We start from the raw sequence: 24,068 nt of genomic DNA, 5'->3' as shown, positions 1-24,068 counted from the left end.
AAGTCTGTCCATAATAAAGCACTGTTCTACCTTCTTAACAGCCCTATCAACAAGGCAGGTCCTACAGGCCCTAGTTTTGTCACACCTGGACTACTGTTCAGTCGTGTGGTCAGGTGCCACAAAAAATTGGCTCAGAACAGGGCAGCACGGCTGGCGCTTGGATGTACACAGAGAGCTAACATTAATAATATGCATGTCAATCTCCCCTGGCTCAAAGTGGAGGAGAGATTGACTTCACTACTTGTATTTGTGAGAGGTATTGACATGTTGAATGCATACCCCACCAGAGGTCTCTTCACAGTCCCCAAGTCCAGAACAGAATATGGGAGGTGCACAGTACTACATAGAGCCATGACTACATGGTACTTTATTCCACATCAAGTAACTGATGCAAGCAGTAAAATTTGATCTAAAAAACAGATAAAAATACACCTTATGGAACAGCGGGGACTGTGAAACAACACAAACATAGGCAAAGACACATGCATACACACACACGATAACATACGCACTATACACACACACGTACACATGGATTTTGTATTGTAGATGTGTGGTAGTGGAGTAGGGACCTGACGGCACACAGTGTGTTGTGAAATCTGTTGTGAATGTATTGTAATGTTTTAAAATTGTATAACTGCCTTAATTTTGCAGGACTCTAGGAAGAGTAGAGCGACATACAGTTAGGATATCAAATAACCTTTTAGCCGCTTTCACAATGATTTCCAGTTTCTTCATTTTTTTTGTTAGTTTGTCCTGTACAATTAATCACCTGTGCAATAAACGCAACAAAATCAACCTTCCCAATTAAGTGTTTCAGGATCTCTCAAGACTGACATCCACAGACTGTTGGGCATCACCCACTGCCATAGCTTCATCATCTCTACTCGCTGCTTCAACAATTTTCACTGCCTCTGCATAGGAGAGGTTCTCGACAGTCCTGATCCTTCCTGCTTTGACCTCATTCACCTTAACAGGACACTCAAAGAACTCTGGAGCGTGATTCCCATCACAATTGCAACACCATTCATCAGACTCTTCAACAATATTCCGTTTGCAAACACTTGACACATGGCCAAACTTTTTACATTCATGACATTGAAGTGGCTTTTGTACATAAGCTCGCAGCGCATATCTCATATAGTCCAGCTTTACATGGTTCGGGAGAAATTAATCATCAAACATAAATAATACAGAAAGGCTTTCCTCCTTTCCATTCACAGTGCAGGTTAAGCGATGTGAATAAACTATTCCTGGCACGTTCATCTTAAACCATGAAGCCTCAATATCCATCGAGATTAGGGTAAAATCGTTAATGTTTTTATCACCGTAGACACCTAAACAGAGCTGAATGTTGGATATTTGTGCTGCATAACATGACAACAAGACTCTTGTAATAGCTGACCTTACAAAATTAAAAAACACTTCTTGCTCTGGTCTAGGCCAGGGACCCTGACAGATCAATGCAGTTCTATAGACAATTTCAAACATATACCACAAGATGGTAGCACATTACAAGTTCTCGCATCTCCAGCCATGTAGCTACATTGATTTTCATTGGATATGCATTTGTATCACAACGTTTTTATCCAGTATTCCAATGTTCTTGCTGCCTATACAGTAGAAGGCCTGTGAGAAGATGAACTAGATTCTGACACATTTCAAGATTCACACATACAATGTGATAAAAACAGATTTTATTCCAATTTTAAAACTGTACATATTGGATTTTGGAAACATGGATAAGGAAACGTAAAAATGTACCATATAGTTGTACAAGGATACAAAACATTGGCACACAATAACACTGACAGGGTAAAAAGGCTTTCCAATTTCCTATACTTCCCCATCTTAGATAATGCAGTTGGTTTTCAATTGACTTTCATATTGTAGTGTTCTGTAGCATTCTGAGTTTCAAATCACCTATTGAAAAGGCACACTGATGGTGGCTTCAGGTGTGTGTAAATTGATGATATTGATTCAATGTAAACTGTAAACCATGATGACACATCTATGAATATTCAAATGTTGGACACATGACTAGATGGCCTCTTGCTCCATATATACACTACATTACCAAAAGTATGTGGACACCTTCTTGTCGAACATCTCATTCCAAAGTCATGGGCATTAATATGGAGTTGGTCCCCCCGTTGCTGCTATAACAGCCTCCACTCTTCAGGGAAGGCTTTCCACTAGATGTTGGAACATTGCTGCAGGGACTTGCTTCCATTCAGCCACAAGAGCATTAGTGAGGTTGAGCACTGATGTTGGGCGATTTGGCCTGGCTTGCACTCAACATTCCAATTCATCCCAAAGGTGTTCGATGGGGTTGAGGTCAGGGCTCTGTGCAGGTCAGTCAAGATCTTCCATACCGATCACGACAAACCATTTCTGTATGGACCTCGCTTTGTGCACAGGGGCATTGTCATGCTGAAACAGGAAAGGGCCTTCCCCAAACTGTTGCCATAAAGTTGGAAGCACATAATCTTCTAGAATGTCATTATATGCTGTAGCGTTAAGATTTCCCTTCACTGGAACTAAGGGGCCTAGCACGAACCATGAAAAACAGCCCCAGACCATTATTCCTCCACCACCAAACTTTACAGTTGGCACTACACATTCGGGCAGGTAGCGTTCTTCTGGCATCCGCCAAATCCAGATTTGTCCGTCGGACTGCCAGATGGTGAAGCGTGATTCATCACTCCAGAGAACGCGTTTCCATTGCTCCAGAGTTCAATGGCGGCGAGCTTTACACCACCCCAGCAGACGCTTGGCATTGCGCATGGTGATCTTAGGCTTGTGTGATGTTGCTCGGCCATGGAAACCCATTTCATGAAGCTCCAGACAAACAGTTAGTGTGCTGATGTTGCTTCCAGAGGCAGTTTGGAACCCGGTAGTGAGTGTTGCAACCGAGGACAAACGATTGTTACATGCTACGCGCTTCAGCACTCTGCGGTCCCGTTCTGTGAGCTTGTGTGGCCTAACAATTTGTGGCTGAGCCGTTGTTGCTCCTAGAAATTTGATGAACTGACTTGTTAGAAAGGTGGCAACCTATGACGATGCCATGTTGAAAGTCACTGAGCTCTCCAGTAAGGCCATTCTACTGCCAATGTTTGTCTATGGCGATTGCATGGCTGTGTGCTCAATTTTATACACCCGTCAGCAACAGGGTGTGGCTGAAATAGCCAAATCCACTCATTTGAAGGGGTGTCCACATACTTTTGTATATATAGTGTATGATAAGAGTGGTGAAGCACTGTAAGGTCCGGGAGACTTGACTTAGCTCACTTTTGGCTTTCAGAGGAACAAGACAGGAGGCTCATAGTCTATGCAGAGATAGGAAATGTAATGTTTAGTTGGTTGGTCTGCTACATACAGTATTATTGATGTTGAATGTAACTTTGTAACTACTCTCCATGCATTCTAACCATGTTCCACTCCAAATAGCTTATGACCATTTGGGAAGGAGGGAGGGGTAGTTCTGTTAGAGAGACTTTCACTCCGCCATTTTGGATGATTTCACAGTTCTCCTGCATCGTGTGTCTTCCCTCCTCCCTCTCCTTCGCTTGCTACCTCCTCTTTGGATCCCTTCGTTCCCATGTCACCCTTCCAAACCTCCTGTAGACATTCTGAGGGAGAGAGAGGGGAAAAACCAGGCAAGTGTTGAACTCTCTGTAAACACGTGTATGTTGTGTTTTGAGTGAGTGTGTGCTTTAGGTATATGTTTGCTTTGCAAGTGTGTATGCTATAGTGTGTGTCCTACCTTGCTCAGAGGTCTTTAGGATGTGTGTCTCACATAGGAAGCGTTCCAGCCTCTCCTCCTGGTGGTGGAAGTACCAGTCCTCCACAACCTCCTCATACTGCTCTAGCATCGTCTCACACTGAAACAACCCAACACCCACTTATTATTTTCATGAACACGCACAACACCCTGCCTGTTAAGCTGTATGTTGATGTGTAAACACACACAGGTATGTACCTGTTTCTTCATGTCGGACACCTCCACTGAGGGTTCATCCCAGAGTTCATAGGGCAGCCCCAGCTCCACCTTCACCCCCTTATGGACCAGGTTCTTCAGAGTGGCCATGGTCTGACTGGTGCCCTAAAACACACAAAGATTATTAGTTGACTCAGGTGTGTTAGTAGTGGGCTGGAACAAAACCCTGCATGCCCTGTGGGTCCCCAGGACCAGGATTGAAGAACACTGTTCTAAAGCATGACCATAGCCATTAACTGCGAAGATGGAGAGGTGTGAGGACCTTGGCGTATCGGAGGCTGCCAGGTCTCTCAGCATGGACGCTGTACTGTAGGATCCCCTCACAGATGTTATCCACTGCCTCTGTCAGACGGGTCTCCCTGGAAACAGTTATTTCAAAAATCACAACTCAGTGGCCTCAGTGTTGTTCTACTACAAAATGAGTGGTCAAATCACTTCAGTCTATGACAAGAGAGCAGAGCTCAACTCAACGAGAGGCTTGCCTCTCCTTCTCCATAACATAAAGTGGCTTCCTCTCCATTTATCCCTCCCTTCATTGGCTCTGATCTCAAAGGCCAGATGACCCATCCTGTTTTATCAGATCATCACAGTTGAAGGAGAGGGACACTTTAGAGTACTAGCCCTGGGGTCACTTACGAGGTATTGTATTTGATCTTGCGTCTGCGTTTACCCGTGTCCAGCACTGCTCCCAGCTCCAGAACCTCCTTGGACCGACCTGTCTTCTCCAAGGCTGCCTGGAGCTCCACCGTCAAGAACTTACACACTGTAGGGTTCAGACAGACGGATGTTGTTCAAATTAATGTTAATTTAGGTTTATAAACACGTCCCATGTAAGTAGGAAAAGGCATTCACAGACACTGAATCTCCTAGTTAGTTATCTAGCTAGCTAAGTAAACAAAAAGCTAACGCTGCCCAAAGCATCGTCACATTCAATTTGTAACTAGGCTAACGTTACCTTCGCATCGATTGGGCAGTCTTTCGTCCTCGGCTGCAATAGCGAAGCTGCACACCCAAAAGAAGCACAAGAGAAAAAGTTCCATTGCAACTATATTCTCACTTTTCTCCAACTTGTTTCCCTAAATCCGTTTACACAAGCCACATCGGCATTTTTTGAGACTCGCAGCACGTAAATGGCAAGGCGCAGGCGCAGTGTAGTAGTTGACGCTACCCAAAAAGGTCGTCACTTAACACAGCCAGAAAGTCACAATTATGGCTAAACCCCGCTATTTCTACAATTGATTACAATCTGATTTTAACCCTAACAACCTTAGCCACACTTATAACCTTATACCTAACCTTAATTTAAGGCCAAAAAGCGATTATTTGTTTTCATACATCTTTACGATGCCGCCATTTGTGACTTTGTGCCTGTGTTATCTAGAGGAAAGGCGGATCGTGCGCATCCGATTTAGGAAATCTAGTCGAGCGTTGAAAACTTCAAACTCAAGGTGGGGAAGGATATTCAGTGGACATTTGTAAAATGTCAACACGTGCTTGTTTGTTAACAATACAAAAGATGCCCATGCATTTATTTTATCTCATAGGGATTTTATTAAGTGAATTTGGTTGGTGAGTTTAGAGCTTTGGAGTCTCAAAATCCCACTCCCCAGTTGCCAATGAGCACTCTGCAGGCAGGCATCCCGCAAGAGCGTTAGAGTGCTGTGCCTGTGCGACAGCTTTAATATTGCAGATAGATTGTAACTTCCATCAATGTAATTGTCTGCATCACTTCCAATCCCCCATATGTTTGTTTCTTTCTCGCAAATATATATATAGTATCTCACAAAAGTGAGTACACCCCTCACATTTTTGTAAATATTTGAGTATATCTTTTCATGTGACAACACTGAAGAAATGACACTTTGCTACAATGTAAAGTAGTGAGTGTACAGCTTGTATAACAGTGTACATTTGCTGTCCCCTCAAAATAACACAACACACAGCCATTCATGTCTAAACTGCTGGAAACAAAAGTGAGTACACCCCTAAGTGAAAATGTCCAAATTGGACCCAAAGTGTCAATATTTTGTGTGGCCACCATCATTTTCCAGCACTGCCTTAACCCTCTTGGGCATGGAGTTCACCAGAGCTTCACAGGTTGCCACTGGAGTCCTCTTCCACTCCTCCATGACGACATCACAGAGCTGGTGGATGTTAGAGACCTTGCACTCCTCCACCTTTCGTTTGAGGATGCCCCACAAATGCAATAGGGTTTAGGTCTGGAGACATGCTTGGCCAGTCCATCACCTTTACCCTCGGCTTCTTTAGCAAGGCAGTGGTCATCTTGGAGGTGTATTTGGGGTCGTTATCATGTTGGAATACTGCCCTGCGGCCCAGTCTCCAAAGGGAGGGGATCATGCTCTGCTTCAGTATGTCACAGTACATGTTGGCATTCATGGTTTCCTCAATGAACTGTAGCTCCCCAGTGCCGGCAGCACTCATGCAGCCCCAGACCATGACACTCCCACCACCATGCTTGACTGTAGGCAAGACACACTTGTCTTTGTACTTCTCACCTGGTTGCCACCACACACGCTTGACACCATCTGAACCAAATAAGTTTCTTGGTCTCATCAGACCACAGGACATGATTTCAGTAATCCATGTCCTTAGTCTGCTTGTCTTCAGCAAACTGTTTGCGGGCTTTCTTGTGCATCATCTTTAGAAGAGGCTTCCTTCTGGGACGACAGCCATGCAGACCAATTTGATGCAGTGTGCGGCGTATGGTCTGAGCACTGACAGGCTGACCCCCCACCCCTTCAACCTCTGCAGCAATGCTGGCAGCACTCATACGTCTATTTCCCAAAGACAACCTCTGGATATGACGCTGAGCACGTGCACTCAACTTCTTTGGTCGACCATGGCGAGGCCTGTTCTGAGTGGAACCTGTCCTGTTAAACCGCTGTATGGTCTTGGCCACCATGCTGCAGCTCAGTTTCAGGGTCTTGGCAATCTTCTTATAGCCCAAGCCATCTTTATGTAGAGCAACAATTCTTTTTTTCATATCCTCAGAGAGTTCTTTGCCATGAGGTGCCATGTTGAACTTCCAGTGACCAGTATGAGGGAGTGTGAGAGCGATGATACCAAATTTAACACACCTGCTCCCCATTCACACCTGAGACCTTGTAACACTAACGAGTCACATGACACTGGGGAGGGAAAATGACTAATTGGGCCCAATTTTGACATTTTCACTTAGGGGTGTACTCACTTTTGTTGCAGCGGTTTAGACATGAATGGCTGTGTGTTGAGTTATTTTGAGGGGACAGCAAATTTACACTGTTATACAAGCTGTACACTCACTACTTTACATTGTAGCAAAGTGTCATTTCTTCAGTGTTGTCACATGAAAAGATATACTCAAATATTTACAAAAATGTGAGGGGTGTATTCACTTTTGTGAGATACTGTGTGTGTATATATATATATATATATATATATATATATATATATATATATATATATATATATATATATCCTTTTTTTAAATATATTTCCCTTTATTACTTTCCAACCCCACCACCCCTTCCCTAATTGGAGTAAACTAGTGAACAACAATGCTTAGGTCTCTACTTCCAGCTTATACATACTATATACATTTTATGGACACAGTCAATTTTACAATAATTCTATTTGGTTTGTTTTTACTCCTGAACTTCCTCTACCCTCAACCTCTCTGATCCTTTTCATGATGTCCATCCGGTTTGCTTCTATATGCCATATCTTTCTAACTGTGCTCGTTCACAAAAGCTCTCAACCTATAACCTATATACTTCTTATGGACACAGTATGCTTTACATTAGTTATCTTGTTGTTATTAGTTGTTGTTAGTTGTTATTAGTCCCATCCTTCAACTTCATTCAACACCACCCATCTACAGTGGGGAGTATTTGATACACTGCCGATTTTGCAGGTTTTCCTACTTACAAAGAATGTAGAAGTCTGTAATTTTTATCATAGGTACACTTCAACTGTGATAGACGGAATCTAAAACAAAAATCCAGAAAATCACATTGTATGATTTTAAAGTAATTAATTTGCATTTTATTGCATGACATAAGTATTTGATCACCTACCAACCAGTAAGAATTCCGTCTCTCACAGACCTGTTAGTTTTTCTTTAAGAAGCCCTCCTGTTCTCCACTCATTACCTGTATTAACTGCACCTGTTTGAACTCGTTACCTGTATAAAAGACACCTGTCCACACACTCAATCAAACAGACTCCAACCTCTCCACAATGGCCAAGACCAGAGAGCTGTGTAAGGACATCAGGGATAAAATGGTAGACCTGCACAAGGCTGGGATGGGCTACAGGACAATAGGCAAGCAGCTTGGTGAGAAGGCAACAACTGTTGGCACAATTATTAGAAAATGGAAGAAGTTCAAGATGACGGTCAATCAGCCTCAGTCTGGGGCTCCATGCAAGATCTCACCTCGTGGGGCATCAATGATCATGAGAAAGGTGAGGGATCAGCCCAGAACTACACGGCAGGACCTGGACAATGACCTGAAGAGAGCTGGGACCACAGTCTCAAAGAAAACCATTAGTAACACACTACGCCGTCATGGATTAAAATCCTGAAGCGCACGCAAGGTTCTCCTGCTCAAGCCAGCGCATGTCCAGGCCCGTCTGAAGTTTGCCAATGACCATCTTGATGATCCAGAGGAGGAATGGGAGAAGGTCATGTGGTCTGATGAGACAAAAATATAGCTTTTTGGTCTAAACTCCACTTGCCGTGTTTGGAGGAAGAAGAAGGATGAGTCCAACCCCAAGAACACCATCCCAATCGTGAAGCATGGAGGTGGAAACATCATTCTTTGGGGATGCTTTTGTGCAAAGGGGACAGGACGACTGCACCGTATTGAGGGGAGGATGGACGGGGCCATGTATCGCGAGATCTTGGCCAACAACCTCCTTCCCTCAGTAAGAGCATTGAAGATGGGTCGTGGCTGGGTCTTCCAGCATGACAACGACTCGAAACACACAGCCAGGGCAACTAAGGAGTGGCTCCGTAAGAAGCATCTCAAGGTCCTGGAGTGGCCTAGCCAGTCTCCAGACCTGAACCCAATAGAACATCTTTGGAGGGAGCTGAAAGTCCATATTGCCCAGCGACAGCCCCAAAATCTGAAGGATCTGGAGAAGGTCTGTATGGAGGAGTGGGCCAAAATCCCTGCTGCAGTGTGTGCAAACCTGGTCAAGACCTACAGGAAACGTATGATCTCTGTAATTGCAAACAAAGGTTTCTGTACCAAATATTAAGTTCTGCTTTTCTGATGTATCAAATACTTATATCATGCAAAAAAAATGCAAATTAATTACTTAGAAATCATACAATGTGATTTTCTGGATTTTTGTTTTAGATTCCGTCTCTCACAGTTGAAGTGTGTACCTATGATAAAAATGACAGACCTCTACATGCTTTGTAAGTAGGAAAACCTGCTAAATCGGCAGTGTATCAAATACTTGTTCTCCCCAATGTATCTCTTAACACCATCCATATTGGATTTCTTTTTGCCATATCTTTTTCAACTGTACTGTGATGTTTTACAAAAGTTCTGAACCTTTCTATTCTCATTGTTTCTACAGATTGTAAATTGAAAATAAACATTTTTGCTAAAAGTATTATTATATTATTGATTGATTGATTATGACTTTTCAGATCACCCAGTAGTGCTATCTGCATGGTTAGCTCCAGGTAAATATTGCAATCCTTTAGCCATTCCTGGACCTGTGTCCAAAAACAAGCTACAAATGGACAGTACCAAAACTAATGATCTAATGATTCTGTCTCTTCGCAGCAAAATCTGCAGAGCTGGGAAGATTGTATCCCCGATATAAATAACATTCTATTTGTTAGCAAGAATTTTATATGAAAATGTATATTGAAAAATTATACGTTTTGAATCCGGCGTTGTTTTGCGTATCAGTTCATAAACACTATGCCATGGAATCGGTACGTCAAAAATCTCTTCCCAACTGTTTTGCAATCTATATGGGACGGCTGTCAATCCTTTGGTCCTTAAATGAAACTGGTATCCTTTTTTATTTATCACAATTTTCTTTAACCAATTATGTTCTTTGATGCAAGGCCGACAGACAAGTTCTTTACTTTTTCCCCCTTCCACTTTCCTCTTCCAATTTTGCGGTAATGCTGCAATCATTTGGTTGTAATTTTGGGTAGAGCAGACATTCCCATATGTTTTTGTTAGCTGCATGTGCGACATAACTCCAGCAGTCCTACCGATGATATAATTTACGAAGATTATACCTTTTTTAAACATTTTGATTTCCTTTTCAAATAACTGAAAATGAGAGGTTGTAATCTGAATAAAGAGAAAAAGGCCATTCCTGAACATTGGGTGAGACAATCTTACTAATTTGCTAGAGAACCAGTTCGGATTTAAGTATAACTTTTGTATGACTGAAGCTTTTAGTGATAGGTCTAATGCTTTAATATTTAATCATTTCTGTCCTCCGAATTCATATTCATTATATAAATAGGCCCGTTTAATTTTGTCTGGCTTGCCGTTCCAAATTAAATTGAATATTATTTTCTCATATAATATAAGAAACTGTTCACTAGGCGTAGGCAAGACCATAAGCAAATAGGTAAACTGGGAGTGAGGTCATTTATTTCATTTGGGATGTGTATTCCGAGTATATCCACATCACCATCAGACCATTTTATTGGTAAACTATATGGTCATGTAAAAATTGTATTTTGTAGTGATCCAATACGTAATATAGTACATTTACCATAATTTGGTTGTAATCCAGAGAGGTTAGAAAATGAATCTAGATCCTCTATGAGTCTGTGGAGGGATTCTAGTTGTGGATTTAAAAGAAAACAACATGAATCATCAGCGTACAATGACACCTTTGTTTTTAAGCCCTTGATTTTTAATCCCTTGATATTATTGTTGGATCTGTTTTTAATAGCTAACATCTTGATGGCCATAATAAATAGATATGCTGATAGTGGACAACCTAGTTTCACTCCTCTTGACAGTTTAAAACTTTCTGAAAAATAGCCATTATTTACTATTTTACACCTAGGGTTACTATACATGATTTTAACCCAATTTATAAGAGATTCTCCAAAATTGAAACACTCCAGGCATTTATATATAAACCCCAGTCGTACTTTATCAAATGCCTTTTCAAAGTCTGCTATAAATAGCAGGCCTGGTTTCCCAGATGTTTCATAGTGTTCTATTGTTGCCAGTATTTGCCTTATATTATCTCCAATGTATCGTCCATGTAAAAAACCTGTCTGATTAGAATGAATAATGTCCGACAATACCTTTTAAATTCTATGCGCTATACAGTGGGGAAAAAAAGTATTTAGTCAGCCACCAATTGGGTTAGATGGCATACCAGTCGAGGTATACCAAACCTTTTTTGATATACTCAGAGGACTGTTATTAGCATGTTTTAACCACTCCTGTGTAAATGGTAGATTATCAGAAACTCAAGAAGAAGGTCTGATTTAATTATTACTGAAACAGGATACAAGTGGGAAATATAAAGATCCAGTCCATTAAAAAAATTGGAGAACCCTTACACTTCAGTGTTGTGATGCAAAAATTCTAGCAAAAGGTACAGTGGGGAAAAAAAGTGTTTAGTCAGCCACCAATTGTGCAAGTTCTCCCACTTAAAAAGATGAGAGAGGCCTGTAATTTTCATCATAGGTACACGTCAACTATGACAGACAAATTGAGGAAAATAAATCCAGAAAATCACATTGTAGGATTTTTAATGAATTTATTTCCAAATTATGGTGGAAAATAAGTATTTGGTCACCTACAAACAAGCAAGATTTCTGGCTCTCACAAACCTGTAACTTCTTCTTTAAGAGGCTCCTCTGTCCTCCACTCGTTACCTGTATTAATGGCACCTGTTTGAACTTGTTATCAGTATAAAAGACACCTGTCCACAACCTCAAACAGTCACACTCCAAACTCCACTATGGCCAAGACCAAAGAGCTGTCAAATGACACCAGAAACAAAATTGTAGACCTGCACCAGGCTGGGAAGACTGAATCTGCAATAGGTAAGCAGCTTGGTTTGAAGAAATCAACTGTGGGAGCAATTATTAGGAAATGGAAGACATACAAGACCACTGATAATCTCCCTCGATCTGGGGCTCCACGCAAGATCTCACCCAGTGGGGTCAAAATGATCACAAGAACGGTGAGCAAAAATCCCAGAACCACACGGGGGGACCTAGTGAATGACCTGCAGAGAGCTGGGACCAAAGTAACAAAGCCTACCATCAGTAACACACTACGCCGCCAGGGACTCAAATCCTGCAGTGCCAGTACATGTCCAGGCCCGTCTGAAGTTTGCTAGAGTGCATTTGGATGATCCAGAAGAGGATTGGGAGAATGTCATATGGTCAGATGAAACCAAAATATAACTTTTTGGTAAAAACTCAACTCGTCGTGTTTGGAGGACAAAGAATGCTGAGTTGCATCCAAAGAACACCATACCTACTGTGAAGCATGGGGGTGGAAACATCATGCTTTGGGGCTGTTTTTCTGCAAAGGGACCAGGACGACTGATCCGTGTAAAGGAAAGAATGAATGGGGCCATGTATCGTGAGATTTTGAGTGAAAACCTCCTTCCATCAGCAAGGGCATTGAAGATGAAACGTGGCTGGGTCTTTCAGCATGACAATGATCCCAAACACACCGCCCGGGCAACGAAGGAGTGGCTTCGTAAGAAGCATTTCAAGGTCCTGGAGTGGCCTAGCCAGTTTCCAGATCTCAACCCCATAGAAAATCTTTGGAGGGAGTTGAAAGTCCGTGTTGCCCAATGACAGCCCAAAAACATCACTGCTCTAGAGGAGATCTGCATGGAGGAATGGGCCAAAATACCAGCAACAGTGTGTGAAAACCTTGTGAAGACTTACATAAAACGTTTGACCTGTGTCATTGCCAACAAAGGGTATATAACAAAGTATTGAGAAACTTTTGTTATTGACCAAATACTTATTTTCCATCTTAATTTGCAAATAAATTCATTAAAAATCCGACAATCTGATTTTCTTTAAAAAAAAATCTCATTTTGTCTGTCATAGTTGACGTGTACCTATGATGAAAATTACAGGCCTCTCTCATCTTTTTAAGTGGGAGAACTTGCACAATTGGTGGCTGACTAAATACTTTTTTTCCCCACTGTACCTTTTTGCTAGAATTTTTGCATCACAACACTGAAGTGTAAGGGGTCTCCAATTTTTTTAATGGACTGGATCTTTATATTTCCCACTTGTATCCTGTTTCAGTAATAATTAAATCAGACCTTCTTCTTGAGTTTCTGATAATCTACCATTTACATAGGAGTGGTTAAAACATGCTAATAACGGTCCTCTGAGTATATCAAAAAAGGTTTGGTATACCTCGACTGGTATGCCATCCAACCCTGGAGTTTTCCCGGACTTAAAGACTTGAATTGCATCCAGAAGTTCCTCCTCTGTAATTTCACCTTCACATGAGTATGGCTGTTAATTTTACATTATCAATATAAAAAAATCTCTACAATTACCTTCAGTTAGAGGAGATGGAGGCGACTGAAACGAAAACATATGCTTAAAGTACTTTGTTTCTTCCTTCAAAATATAATTTGGTGAATCATGGGTGACTCCGTCATTTGTAACCAGTTTCAGTAAATTCTTTTTGGTAGCATTCCTATGTTGAAGAAAAATTAATAATTTGGTGCATTTTTCACCATATTCCATCCAGTTTGCTTTGAATAAGTTTCTCCATTTCTTTTTGTTTTTCCTGTAATTTATTCTGAGCCTCTATGTTACAGTTTTTATTGCTATCTATCTGTTCTGTTAGACATTCTTCTGTGCGACAGCTTTTTAGCCGATCGGCCGATTTATCACGCGGCTACGATGCTCCTGAAGTTCACGTGCCGTTTTCCTCGCACAGCCTTTGCTTTTCAGTGCTATAATTCAGAGCTAGGGCCTACTATTTATTGTCCCCCATGATGAAATCTGGAGGGGCCTGTGGATCTGTCCCCATCCGTTCGTTCGCACATTAGTCACACACGATTTCTCAGACAGCAATGGCCTGATTTTAATGAAACGTGGGTAAATGATGCGTCTTGCCATAAAGATACAAAATTACACTGATTGGCCAGATGGTGGCGCTGTAACAAGAGATTGAAAATGCTAACTTTGAAAAGTCATGCCCCACATCCCGTTTGACCTAAAGTCAAGAAATTCGGTACATAGGTCCCTCTCCTCACAAGGAACAAATTTGCCTAGGGATCCATTAGGTCTGTCATGATGGATCTTCTGCCATTTAGAATTTTGTGAAAAATACAGTCACCGAATGACTGATCTGCACGAAACTTGATATGTGGCATCAATGGACAAAGGTCTCTCAAGGCAATATTTTCTAGACTAGTACCTAAAACAACATTGAACAATAAACATTCACATGGGCGTGGTCTGGCACATAAATGCATATAAATCAGTCAAGGATATTCGTATTGTAACGACATTTGGTACACATGTTGCAAACACTGTCAAGACTCAACATATGCAAGGACATATCGACCTCACAGTGGCACTATAACGGGCACATGTTTATCTCTTTATTTGATCTGTTTGACTCATGGTGATGAAATTTGGCACACATGCTCAGGGACATGAGTCTAGCTAACCCATGCGATATCTCAGACACCACTGGCCGGATTTTGATCAAACTTGGGTGATTGATGCGTCTTTCCATAGAGATCCAGCATTTATAGAATACACTGATTGGCCCAAGGGGGGCTCTACAGTACTCAACTGTACGTACTTTAGTCACACGCAACATCTCAGACACCACTGGCCACATTTTGATGAAAATTGGGTGAATGATGCATCTTGCCATAGAGATCCGTCATTTACAAAATAACACTGACTGGCCCAAGGGGGGGATGCATCATTCGTGGGGGACAACATGTTTACTGTTGCCTTGTTTATAAATAGTATTTATAAATAGGCAGTGTATATATGATTAATTATGACACAGCAGGGTTTGTAGGGTTCATATCATTGTGGTGCTATTCTTGTTGACAGTGTTGGGTATGAGAGAGGAATATACTTCGGCTAAGTAGAAGAAGAAGAAGTGAATAGATTGATAATCAAAGGTGGGGTTTATAAATAGATGACTGATATAATGGGATTCCGAAGAGCAGATACAGTAATATTTAATCCAATGCTTCAACGCCATCCAACTCTGAATCTCTCCTAAATGGTGCCCTTGTCACAAAATGACCTGGATGTTCAGGAAACATCAGACATATACAGTATCTCAAATATTTGATAGACAAATGGTAGACATAAGTTATGTTCATTGGCAGCATCATAATCATATCTACAACATGCTCTTATGAGCATAAGTTTCCAGTCTGCAGTAGTATCTACTCTCATCTGTGTACACTGCAATCCAGCTTTAAGCTGCACATGTATACAACATGTTTATACATCAATACATAGCTATTTTGAATCAAAATGAGATAATCAGCTTTGAGTGTGGCGATGGAGGGGTTAAGTGAGGGGGATGGGGAAGAAGAGAGGGGGGGGGGGGTGCCCCCTGCGGACTCAGGAGACACGGGACGACACACGGTTAATAAAAACCTGAGAGAGGGAGGAGAGAGAGAGCGATGACAGAAGGAAAGACCAGAAATAGAGAGAACGAGAGGTAAAGTGTGAATGAAGATTCATGTGAATGTGTAAATGACAAGTATAAAGTGTGTGAGCGAGAGAGAGAGAGACGGACAGAGAAAAAGAGAGGGGTAGGAGAAAGAGAGAGCGAGTGAGGGAAAGAAGGAGGGAGGGTGAGAGGGTCGAGAGGGGTCTTGCATAGATAAAGTTGCTGGGGGGACTATGGAGTTCAGGGAGAGTACAGAACACTATACAGAGCTGAAGAGAGGAGCAGAACCAGAAGTTAGAGAGATGAAGAGATAACTATACAGCACCTTAGCGTGTGTGTGCTGTGTGTCTTTGCATGGAATAGTCTTCACACTAACAGTAATAGCCTTGCATGGTCTCAGGTCTCAAGTACTTTTGATTGGTTTGTTTGTGTATGCTCCCCCTGTCCTATGGTCACACACTTGGTCTAGAGGACGAAGTGTTCTCAATGTATTGCAATGAAACAGCATGTCTGAAGTAACCGTGTGGTTTTCCCATACCTTTATGGGTTTTCCCCAGTGTGTGAGGCGTTGCTGTTAATTGTGTGTTATCGCACAGAGTGATGCTACACAGGTCTACTGATGTTACCGAATCTCTGTCACAGTTATGTACACACACATTTACAGCCACAAACACACTCACCAGACTTGGGTGCAATACTATTTAAAACCATTTCAAATAGTTTAGCTGGGCTTGATTGAGCTTTCCTGGTGCAGTGGACTTAATTGACTAGACACAAAACAGCAATCCCTGCCCATCTGGTACTCCAGGCAGGCTTAAGCAAACACTGAAATAACTTTCTTTTTGGTATTTCACCCCCTTTTTCTCCCCAATTTCATGATATCCAATTGCGATCTTGTCTCATCGCTGCAACTCCCCAACGGGTTCGGGAGAGGCCGAGTCATGTGTCCTCCGAAACATGACCCGCCAAACCACGCTCCTTAACACCCGCCCGCTTAACCCGGAACCCAGCCGCACCAATGTGTCGGAGGAAACACCATCCAACTGACGGCCGAAGTCAGCCCGCATGCGCCCCAGCCCGCCACAAGGAGTCGCTAGAGCGCGATGAGCCAAGTAAACCCGGACAACGCTGGGTCAATTGTGCACCGCCCTATAGGACTCCCGGTCTGTTGTGACACAGCCTGGGATCGAACCTGAGTCTGTAGTGACGCCTCAAGCACTGCGATGCAGTGCCTTAGACCGCTGCGCCACTCGGGAGGCCACACTGAAAGTATTTAAAATATTTAAAATAGTATTTCAACCCAGGTGTGACACAAACACCTACACCTCAGATGAAGTCATATGGAAGGCACACATTTTGACACACCCCAGCATAGGTCGTCACAGGTAGAACATGGACATTATACTGTACATACAGGGTGTCACTCAACTAGATGCTGTTACGTATGCACAAACACACTTATACGCTTTAAAAGGTCACAAGCGACGTCGCTCGTGTCAAGACTACACACACAAAGTGGTCAAACAGAGAGAGGCGGACACACACAGATACACACACACAGAGGATGAAGCTAAATCAAATGACAACAGCCACATGACAACATGCTGACTAACTGAAATCATATTTTTTTAATTCATTATTTTTATTTTTTTTACTTTATTGATTCAGGAAAATCTCATTGAACATAAAGAACATATTTTCCAAAGGAGACCTGACCAACATGCCACTATAAGACACTGGAAAACTCTAACAAGACCTACAGCTGGTCAGCGAGCCTGTACAGGTTGCCTTAGAGACAGAGAAGACAGACAGGAACAACAGAAGCTGAACCTGTCACTTCCTACACCCTCTCTCTCTAACATATGGATTTGGATGTCCCCAAAAAGAGGATTTCCTGACAAGCGGATATCAAAGAAACTTCCTCAGTTATAATGTATTGGACAAAAGAGATGGAACAGTATTTATGACCAAGATGGAACGTTTTACAGGACGTACCTGTGCTCCATGAATTATCTCCTTCCGGGAAACAAAGTGGATAATCTGACAAGCCATCTAGAACAGGTACTCATTATATTTAGATAGAATACTTTATTATCTGGAAATTATGTTAAATAGTTACAGGTATCATAGAAACATATTGCACATTATATTGCAAAGAAACACTGTCACAAGGCTTCTGTCAGTCTTACCTTTGTCATGCACAGAGAATATGTTCAGTTCACAGTCATACTCTCACAGACAGAATCCATATTAGTTCATTTTAGAGCTATTAATGTGAAGGAGTGTTTCTCGTCAGTGTAGTTCCCCTTAACATGGCGGCCAGAAATGGCAAGCAAGAGGTTTCATTTACTAACGTTGGCCTGTGTGTGTGTGTGTGTTGGTACTCAGCACCACTAAATCCCAAACCACCTACACCGCACATACAGTGCATTCGGAAAGTATTCAGACCACTTGACTTTTTCCACATTTTGTTACGTTACAAGCTTATTCTAAAATTGATTAAATTGTTGTTGTTTTTTCATCAATCTACACACAATAAATACCCTGTAATGACAGAGCAGAAACAGGTAAGATATAACTGAAATAGCACATTTACATAAGTATTTAGATCCTTTACTCAGTACTTTGTTGAATCACCTTTGGCAACGATTACAGCCTTGAGTCTTCTTGAGTATGATGCTACAAGCTTGGCAGACCTGTTTTTGGGGAGTTTCTCCCATTCTTCTCTGCAGATCCTCTCAACCTCTGTCAGGTTGGATGGGGAGCGTCGCTGCACAGCTATTTTCAGGTCTCTCCAGAGATGTTCGATCGGGTTGAAGTCCGGGCTCTGGCTGGGCCACTCAAGGACATTCAGAGACTTGTCCCGAAGCCACTCCTGTGTTGTCTTGCCTGTGTGCTTAGGGTCGTTGTCCTGTTGGAAGTTGAACCTTCGCCCCAGTCTGAGGTCCTGAATGCTCTGGAGCAGGTTTTCATCAAGGATCTCTCTGTACTTTGCTCCGTTCATCTTTCCCTCGATCCTGACTAGTCTCCCAGTCCCTGCCGCTGAAAAACATCCCCACAGCATGATGCTGCCACCACCATGCTTCACCGTAGGGATGGTGCCAGGTTTCCTCCAGATGTGACGCTTGGCATTCAGGCCGAAGAGTTCAATTTTGGTTTAATCAGAACAGAGAATCTTGTTTCTCATGGTCTGAGAGTCCTTTAGGTAACTTTGCCAAGCAAATCAAATCAAATTGTATTTGTCACATTGAATACAACAGGTGTAGACCTTACCGTGAAATGCTTACTTACAAGCCCTTAACCAACAATGTAGTTCAAGTAATAGAGTTAAGAAAATATTTACTAAATAAACTAAAGTAAAAAATCTAATAAAAAAGTAACACAAGAAAATTACATAACAATAACGAGGCTATATACGCGGGTACTGGTACCGAGTCAATGTGCGGGGTACAGGTTAGTCAAAATAATTTGTAAAGTGACTATGCATAGATAATAAACAGCGAATAGCAGCAGTGTAAAAACAAAGCAGGCTGTCATGTGCCTTTTACAGAGTAGTGGCCCTTCTCCCCTGATTGCTCAGTTTGGCCAGGCAGCCAGCTCTAGGAAGAGTCTTGTTGGTTCCCAACGTCTTCCATTTAAGAATGATGGAGGCCACTGTATTCTTGGGGACCTTCAATGCTTCAGACACTTTTTGGTACCCTTCCCCAGATCTGTGCCTCGACACAATCCTGTCTCGGAGCGCTACGGACAATTCCTTCGACCTCATGGCTTGGTTTTTGCTCTGACATGCACTGTCAACTGTGGGACCTTATATAGACAGGTGTGTGCCTTTCCAAATCATGTCCAATCAATTGAATCTACCACAGGTGGACTCCAATCAAGTTGTAGAAACATCTCAAGGATGATCAATGAAAACAGGATGCACCTGAGCTCAATTTCAAGTCTCATAGCACAGGGTCAGAATACTTACAGTGAAAGAAAAAAGTATTTGATCCCCTGCTGATTTTGTACGTTTGCCCACTGACAAAGACATGATCAGTCTATAATTTTAATGGTTTTTTTGAACAGTGAGAGACAGAATAACAACAAAAAAATCCAGAAAAACGCATGTCAAAAATTTTATAAATTGAGTTGCATTTTAATGAGGGAAATAAGTATTTGACCCCTCTGCAAAACATGACTTAGTACTTGGTGGCAAAACCCTTGTTGGCAATCACAGAGGTCAGACATTTCTTGTAGTTGGCCACCAGGTTTGCACACATCTCAGGAGAGATTTTGTCCCACTCCTCTTTGCAGATCTTCTCCAAGTCATTAAGGTTTCGAGGCTGACGTTTGGCAACTCGAACCTTCAGCTCCCTCCACAGATTTTCTATGGGATTAGGGTCTGGAGACTGGCTAGGCCACTCCAGGACCTTAATGTGCTTCCACCTCCATGTTTGACGGTGGGGATGGTGTTCTTGGGGTCATAGGCAGCATTCCTCCTCCTCCAAACACGGCGAGTTGAGTTGATGCCAAAGAGCTCCATTTTGGTCTCATCTGACCACAACACTTTCACCCAGTTCTCCTCTGAATAATAATAATAATAATAATATGCCATTTAGCAGACGCTTTTATCCAAAGCGACTTACAGTCATGCGTGCATACATTTTTGTGTATGGGTGGTCCCGGGGATCGAACCCACTACCTTGGCGTTACAAGCGCCGTGCTCTACCAGCTGAGCTACAGAGGACCACATCATTCAGATGTTATATTTACATTGACATTTTAGTCATTTAGTAGACGCTCTTATCCAGAGCGACTTACAGTTAGTGAGTGGATCTATTTTTTTCTCCATACTTTAAACCCAAAAGCACAAGCATGTCAAATTCTGTGAGTATGAGGATAAAGCAATGATGGACAGGTTGAGACTACAGGCTTGGCGTAAAAGAGGTTGACTTTCTAGACAACATTGCATCGACATAGAAATAGAATGCATAGACATGAGAGTGTTCTGTTCCACAACAGATTGAGTCTATGCACTCTATTTCTACTTGCAACTTTGCGCTGTGTTCCTCAGTTCTGCAGACTAAGAGTGCCCCCGGGTCTATTTTCTCTGTTGCAGTGTGTCATTTATTCTTCATCAGAGCTGCTGTCATCCTCAGGCTCCGATAGATCAGCAATGGGGAAACGCAAGATGGCCGCCACTCCACTGAGCTGGGTCAACTGTTCTCCAGATACATAAAGGCTTGAAAATATTATGATGGTTCCGCCATTGTCTCTCATGTTGTCCACCAACCATACGTATCTACTCCGTGTGGCCACATCATGGTGCCTGAAGAGTTTATCGCTAATCAACAAGATGTCAATAGCCAGTGCTTCGGTAGCTTTCATTGGCAAACTTCAGATGGGCCTGTATATGTGCTTTCTTGAGCAGGGGGACCTTGCGGGTGCTGCAGGATATCAGTCCTTCACGGCGTAGTGTGTTACCAATTGTTTTCTTGGTGACTATGGTCCCAGCTGCCTTGAGATCATTGACAAGATCCTCCAGTGTAGTTCTGGGCTGATTCCTCACCATTCTCATGATCAATGCAACTCCATGAGGTGAGATCTTGCATGGAGCCCCAGGCCGAGGGAGATTGACAGTTCTTTTGTGTTTCTTCCATTTGCGTATAATTGCACCAACTGTTGTCACCTTCTCACCAAGCTGCTTGGCGATGGTCTTGTAGCCCATTCCAGCCTTGTGTAGGTCTACAATCTTGTCCCTGACATCCTTGGAGAGCTCTTTGGTCTTGGCCATGGTGGAGAGTTTGGAATCTGATTGATTGATTGCTTCTGTGGACAGGTGTCTTTTATACAGGTAACAAACTGAGATTAGGAGCACTCACTTTAAGAGTGTGCTCCTAATCTCAGCTCGTTACCTGTATAAAAGACACCTGGGAGCCAGAAATCTTTCTGATTGAGAGGGGGTCAAATACTTATTTCCCTCATTAATAATAATATAATAATAATAATAATAATAATAATAATAATAATAATAATATAATAATAATAATATGCCATTTAGCAGACGCTTTTATCCAAAGCGACTTACAGTCATGTGTGCATACATTTTTACGTATGGGTGGTCCCGGGGATCGAACCCACTACCCTGGTGTTACAAACGCCGTGCTCTACCAATAGAGCTACAGAGGACCATTAAAATGCAAATCAATTTATAACATTTTTGACATGTGTTTTTCTGGATTTTTTTGTTGTTATTCTGTCTCTCACTGTTCAAATAAACCTACCATTAAAATTATAGACTGATCATTTCTTTGTCAGTGGGCAAACAATGTACAAAATTAGCAGGGGATCAAATCTGTTTTTCCCTCACTGTATGTAAATAAGGTATTTCTGTTTTGGGTTTTTTATACATTTGCAAAACTTTCTAAAACCTGATTTCACTTTGTCATTATTGGGTATTGTGTGTAGATTGATGAGGAAAATGTTTTATTTAATCGATTTTAGAATAAGGCTGTAACGTAACAAAATGTGGAAAAAGGGAAGGGGTCTGAATACTTTCCGAATGCACTGTACACACACATTGGCTCCTGGCATAAATACTGACACAGAATCGCACCTGGCTAACACACACACTGATGCACACACACACTCTGATGCACACACACACTAACGCACACACACTCACACACACACTGCTGGCTGGCTGGTGTCAGGGCCTCCTTGGCAGTAGCTAGGTCTAATGACCTAAACTGTGTCCTCATCTCATGTCCCCTGACCCCTATGACCGTAACGTTAACCCTTCTAGCTCCACACTTCATTAATACTATGGACAGTGCCTTCAGAAAGTATTCACACCACTTGACTTTTTCCACAATTTGGTGTGTTACAAAGTGGGATTAAAATTGATTTAATTGTCATTTTTGGTCAACGATCTACACAAAATACTCTGTCATGTCAAAGTGGAAGAAAAATGCTAACATTTTAGAAAAATGTATGGAAAATTAAACACTAATATATCTTGATTAGATAAGTACTCAACCCCCTGAGTCAATACATGTTAGTATCACCTTTGGCAGCGATTACAGCTGTGAGTCTTTCAGTCTCTAAGAGCTTTGCTCTCCAGAATTGTACAATATTTGCTGCCCATTATTCTTGAAACAATTCTTCAAGCTCTGTCAAGTTGGTTATTGATCATTGCTAGACAGCCATTTTCAAATCTTGCCATAGATTAAGTCACAACTGTAACTAGGCCACTCAGGAGCATTCAATATCATCTTGATAAGCAACTCCAGTGTATATTTGGCCTTGTGTTTTAGGTAATTGTCCTGCTGAAAGATACATTTTTACATTTTAGTCATTTAGCAGACGCTCTTATCCAGAGCGACTTACAGTTAGTGAGTGCATACATTTTCATGCTGGCCCCCCGTGGGAAACGAACCCACAACCCTGGCATTGCTAACGCCATGCTCTACCAACTGAGCTACAAGGGACCTAGACCTACATTTGCCTCCCAACGTCTGTTGGAAAACAGAATGAACCAAGTTTTCCTCTAGGATTTTGCATGTGCTTAGCTCTAATTAGCTCTCCGTTTATTTTTAACCTAAAAAAAACACTCCCTAGTCCTTGCCGATGGCAAGCATACCCATAACATGATGCAGCCACCACCATGCTTGAAAATGTGAATAGTTGTACTCAGTTATGTGTTGTGTTGGATTTGCCTCAAACATAATGCTATTGTGGAGTAACTACAATGTTGTTGATGCATACTCAGTTATCTCCTATCACAGTCATTAAACTCTGTAACTGTTTTAAAATCAACTTTGGCCTCATGGTGAAATCCCTGAGTGGTTCCCGAGTGGTGCAGTGGTCTAAGGCACTGCATCGCAGTGCTAGCTGTGCCATTAGAGATCCTGGTTCGAATCCAGGCTCTGTCGTAGCCGGCCGTGACCGGGAGACCCATGGGGTGGCGCACAAATGGCCGAGCGTCATCCAGGGTATGGGAGGGAATGGCCGGCAGGGATGTAGAGCATGGCGTTTGCAACGCCAGGGTTGTGGGTTTGATTCGCACGGGGGGCCAGTATGAAAAAATTAAAAATATAAATTATGTATGCACTCTCTAAATGTAAGTCGCTCTGGATAAGAGCATCTGCTAAATGACTGTAAATGTAAAAAAAAAATCCTTCCTCTCCGGCAACTGAGTTAGGATGAGCGCATGTGTCTTTGTAGTGACTGGGTGTATTGATACACCATCCAAAGTGTAATTAATAACTGCACCATGCTTTCTCTATAGACACCAATAGAATGATAGGACTTCGTAATATCATGTTCTAACCACTGAAATGAGCTGACATTCTCTTTGCTGTTCCCCCTTTTCTCTCTCAATCCCCATCTTTTTCTCTCTCAATCCCGCTCTCCTCTTTTTCTCTCTCATC

General features: G+C 42.1%; 1 protein-coding gene across 1 annotated transcript; it reads right to left on the bottom strand.

Moving 5' to 3' along the window:
• Positions 1–1,682: 1,682 nt before the first annotated feature.
• LOC311131938 (protein canopy 4-like) lies at positions 1,683–5,128 on the bottom strand. Its single transcript, XM_084165047.1, has 6 exons — positions 4,956–5,128; positions 4,637–4,763; positions 4,263–4,359; positions 3,983–4,105; positions 3,767–3,884; positions 1,683–3,632 (listed from the first exon to the last, which is right to left on the bottom strand). The coding sequence occupies exons 1-6, from the start codon at positions 5,038–5,040 to the stop codon at positions 3,523–3,525; spliced, it is 660 nt and encodes a 219-aa protein (XP_084021173.1). The 5' UTR covers positions 5,041–5,128; the 3' UTR covers positions 1,683–3,522.
• Positions 5,129–24,068: the final 18,940 nt, after the last annotated feature.

This window comes from Coregonus lavaretus (genome assembly GCF_964263955.1).
Source record: "Coregonus lavaretus genome assembly, chromosome: 7".
Taxonomy (NCBI): domain Eukaryota; kingdom Metazoa; phylum Chordata; class Actinopteri; order Salmoniformes; family Salmonidae; genus Coregonus; species Coregonus lavaretus.
Note: the sequence above shows the minus strand (reverse complement) of the source record. Positions and strands in the feature narration are given on the sequence as shown.